The sequence below is a fragment of the Temnothorax curvispinosus genome, unplaced genomic scaffold (genome assembly GCF_003070985.1).
Source record: "Temnothorax curvispinosus isolate PA1 unplaced genomic scaffold, ASM307098v1 QBEX01002052.1, whole genome shotgun sequence".
Classification (NCBI taxonomy): domain Eukaryota; kingdom Metazoa; phylum Arthropoda; class Insecta; order Hymenoptera; family Formicidae; genus Temnothorax; species Temnothorax curvispinosus.
The window spans coordinates 1-4,979 of NW_020211832.1; the positions used below are offsets into that span (position 1 = coordinate 1).

At 39.9% G+C, this 4,979-nt stretch overlaps 1 protein-coding gene across 1 annotated transcript; it reads left to right on the top strand.

The window, feature by feature from the left end:
* Positions 1 to 6: 6 nt before the first annotated feature.
* Positions 7 to 4,975, top strand: LOC112468802 (the record flags this gene model as incomplete). Its single annotated transcript, XM_025038151.1, has 9 exons — positions 7 to 19; positions 108 to 211; positions 295 to 493; positions 840 to 1,355; positions 1,430 to 1,621; positions 1,735 to 1,950; positions 2,244 to 3,466; positions 3,867 to 4,557; positions 4,823 to 4,975. Coding segments are annotated over exons 2-9 (3,226 nt in total), but the record flags the coding sequence as incomplete, so codon positions are not given.
* Positions 4,976 to 4,979: the final 4 nt, after the last annotated feature.

Sequence of the window (4,979 nt, forward strand, 5' to 3'; positions counted from 1 at the left end):
AACGTGCTCTGCTGGGACGGTTCGTGCATTCCAATAAAGTTGTTTTCCTCATTTCCTTTTTCTTTTTAAATAAAACATTGTCTAGAATATTGTACTGCTTCTATCAGGGAGTGAATTGCTGGATTGGTTCAGTCTTCCCGACATCGCACCGCATAGCCTGATAAGTATTTTTCACATGGACGGCGATACTTTCGTAGTTGTGGCGCACGATGTGAGTGTAAAAAATCGCTCGGTATTAAAATAAACCAGAACCTGAAACGTGATAATGGTAATAATGCGACAAATGATTTACAGAATATCGTCAAATTGTACAAATTTCACAGTACGTCCGATTGGAAGAGCGAGAATGTTAAACGTTTTAAGGATAACCAGAAGATAGTCGATATGACGGTCTTGATGAACGAACGTACGATGAATGTAACGTTGGTCCTTGCAGAAAAGGATGTGTACTGGGTGGAACAGTGGGAGGCTGAACTGACTTCGATACCAATAAGTAAATAATTAATACTGATTATTTTTTCATTTGTAAAAGAGCAAGAGTTATAAAAAAAAATGTACACATTATTCTTCCGTAATCATATTATTTTCCATACTTTTTTACTATACTTTTTTACTTTGTTAGAAATAATGAATTATCTATGGAATATATAGAAAAGTATATAAAACATTTACAGGACATCTTCTCAATCTTGATCTTACTAATTCTTTTGTATTTATCGAACCGTGTATACCATACACATATGTTAAACGGAACGTTTAAGCGTTTTTTTTTTCATATTTTGTTATGAACACATCAAGCCTGACGATTCGAAAAGTTTAGAATAAAATTTCTATTTCAGATAACAACGTGGGGGATACCGATGCAACAAGAAGATGCTTTTCGGACTTGATCGAAACATTACAAGCGAGAATGCCGGCCATAAAAGAAGCTGAGGCTTCCTCGAAGTTTCTCTTACCATCTGCAAAGAACTTGACGATTTTAGAACCAGTGAACTTCGACAGTTTGATCTTACAATCCGGCACGATAGACAGCATAGAGATTGCGACCGAAGAAGATATTCTGCCACCTCATCAGATTGCGAGAGCTCTGGACGAGCTCGACCGCAATGTCCACGACGTCGTTCAGGCAAGACAGTCAAAGTCGGAGCAAGAAATGAGGGCAATTGCGGATATGTTGGAAGGGTTCGAGAAAAATATTGTAGCCAACGATGTACATCTGGAAGAGTTGGAGATCGACCAAAAGGAGAAGATGATCCTCCCGGAGGGCGAACAATACTTCACACATCCATTACGCGCGAAAAGTATCATCGTGCAAGATCTCGAAGTTGAATCTCTCTGCGGAATAACGCCCGAGTGTAAGTCTGATAAGAATTTCAAGTGCAGTTTCTACGATGCGATATATCCTTTTGTACAAATGGTGCCTTTACAGATTGGACGTTGCAAAATGACGAGGGAATCGCATCTGCTATTGCAAACAGCTCCGTCGAGTATACAGACGACACCGTTATATTGCATTCCAATTTGACAATACCGAAGTTGAAGATTAAAAGCCTGAACGGGACAGTCATCGATCAGCTGATCGACGATCTATTCATCATCAATCGTACTCAGAAAATCAAAGGTTGAGTATGATAGTTTGTTCTTAACCGTTTTAAAACTGTGTAAAATTCGACGGAGGTATTTGGGGACAGATTTTATAGCAGCTGACTGCAATTTCATGGTATCTTATCGCAGGTACAATCACGTATAAGAACTCGCTGGAAATTATGAATCTTACGACACAGATGGTGAACGGCGTTTCCGCTGATAAACTCATGACAACGACAACAAATCAGAGCTTCGACGATTTCTATATCAAAACGTTACACATTGAAAATTTGTATGCGGAAACAGTTAATGGAGTGCCAGTTGAGGAAGCTGCGCGAAAATCTCGTGAGAACGTTATTAAAGGTAATTCGTTAATTAAATCGATTTGTCAGTTGTAACAATTTAGAGCAATTATGATTTTAATAATTAATGAGTTGATAAAATATAACTATTAATATATAGTATAAGTATCATAGCAATAATAATATTATACAAAAGAGATTTAATTCGGTAAAATAACATAAATATGCTTTAGAATAATATTATACCGTTAATTAATTAACTTTTTCTTATTTCGAACATTTTTCTTTCACGATCAAGTACTGGTATCCATGCATAATGTTATACTGAATATTCAATTTCTTGTATCACTGAAGGCACATTAAAACTGCCGAACCTTTACGTCACCGAAAACTTCCACATGAACGGCTCTATGATAAAAATACCCGACAAGTGGCTTCAGATCTACCAAGATGTCACGATATTTGGTGATCTGCACGTTCAGAACATCAAGGTCGAGAACGCAGCGGCGCTCTTCGTGGATGACGTCCCGGTAAACGTGAACGACATGTTCGATCGATATTGGACCAAATCCACCGATCAGACGATCACTGAAAAAATCACTCTGGAAGCTGGCATCACTATCGACGAACTCAATACGAGGTATCTCAACGGTTTCGCGGAGAGCGACTTTCTGTATACCACGATGGAGGAGATACCGAGCGATTTCACTAATCTGCGCTTCGAGAACTTAAACGTCGATCAGTTCCTCCACGAGGACCGTCCCAACGACAGTTTCTTCGAAGTTGAATCAAATTCACTAACGATCCGCGAAAAGTTGCACGTGGAGACTCTCCGAGCGAAAGATATCATTACTCTGACTTTCAACGGCGTCAGTGTGGACGACATCATGAACAAGACTCGTGCGAATTTCTCAGGAACCACGAACCTTCCCACTGTCCAAGCGAATCGCGTGTTCGTCGATAATCTCGATGTTCGTCTTCTCAATCGTCGCGAAGTCTTCTTCGAGGACGGACTTCTTCACATCGACGACAATCATCAGCTGACAATTTTGAAGGTACCAGAATTCCACGTACGAAACTTGGAAATAGAAAGATTGAACGGGATCGAGATGAATCTGACGCGATTGAAGGACCTGACGAGTAAATCCGATCTAAACGCGATCGTCATTGACGGTGACTTGACGGTGGAAAACCTGACGATCGACCAAGTGGACGGGCACTCGACCGAGAGCTTCTTGGAGGTACTGTCGCGGAGCGACATCGTGATAACGTCGGAAAGGAGCATCGAGTACTTGTCCGTTCAGAATATAACATTGGAGTCTCTTCGTGGACAGAACTTCGACGATCTGATCGCCAGCGTTCTCTCAAAATCGAAGGAACAAACGATAACGGGACAATTCTCCGCTCACGTTATCACCTCCGACAACGTCACACTGGATTTCATCAACAAACAGAACGCTTCGCAGTTAATGTGGGTGGACGAGCCTCTAACGATCACGGGCAACGTAACGTTCTCTGATCTGTTCGTCGAGGGCGATGTGATTACTCCAAAGATGAACGGACGCAACGTACGCGAGGTAACAAAACAACAATTTTTATTTTAATATTTTAGTGACTTGTATATACCTACATCAACCGCGTTGATTAATCATAAATTAGCAATTCGTGATTCTCTTCTGAGTTGCAGTCTTCAAATATATACCTAAAGCGAGTCAGAAAAATTACTTAAATGCTTTCAAAGAATTTCTAAATTTATTTGTAAGTACTGCAAAAATTATTTAAAATTTACTAAAATGTCTTTACTTTTTTTATTGAAAATTGTATTTAGAACTATGTTTTTAGAAATACTAAAGAATTAATCGCTCTGCTTCGATACCTTTGATGCAACCACTGGCTTTTTCAATCTTATCGACCTTTTATTCCAGATTTTTCCTAAACAAAAAAATAATTTCTTTGCTTTCTCGTTCTATGTTATAGTTATATGACAGCTTATTGTACATTCCCGCGAAAAATATCGATCTCTTGGAGGTGCACGAAAATATTTCCTGGGACACGCCCTCGATCAGTCCTGCCTCCGTCTCTTATCTGTTAAATAACGCCGTGACCAAAGATAGGGATCAAATTATCACAGGAAATGTGACTTTTGAGGAGGACGTTCGCGCGTGGGCGGTCAACGGTAATTACAAAGACTTCGAGCAAATTCGAGATGTAATAACGGACGCCGTAATCGACGACGGAGAACGCATCGAGATAAACGGAAAGACTGTCTTCGCGAAAGATTTCATCGTGGACAACCTGGTGGTGAACGGCGATCTGGGTATTGCCAAGATCAACGACGTGAATATTCTCGAGTTCAATGATTCCGTCGTTAGGCAGAATCGCGAGGACACGATTATTGTTGGTCCACTGACGTTCCTCACGGATATCACGGTCGAGAAGCTCTACGTGAACGACGCCGATGTTAACGCGTCCGTCAACGCCGCGGTCCGTCTCAACGAAGTTATGCCGGATAATATTTTCTTCGAGGAGCTCGATGTGCTGGGCGACGTGTATTTACAAAATTTGGACAGGATAGATTTCGACAAGTTTGTGAAGGATCGTGTCACCCTTAAAGGAGATCACGATATCTCGTGCGACGTGAAATTCAACGGTATCGTTACGGTAACAGGTAAATGATTGGCGATCAAAAATTATCCAAATTAAATTCGTTTAAAATTCGATAGTACTTATTTGTGTGCTTATTTGTAATTTAAAGAATACGAATGTCAACAGAAACTTTCACAGAATTTATATTACTCTCCGTGATCTTATGATAAAATTGCTTTCATCATTTTTGGAAAAAAAAATAAGAGCCTCGAGATAAAGTTTTAACTGTAAAATTATTGAAACGCATGAAGGAAGAACTTAACATTTTCTTATCCGTCGCGTTTTAGGAAATGCGGATATAAAGAAAATTAATGGAATTCACCCATCCGATTTTGTCCTAAACGATGTTGACGAGATGCAAATCATAACTGGCACAAAAACTTTCGAGGAGGATTTGATATTTGATGGAGATGTCGTTGCGCCACGAATTAACAATGTCGATAT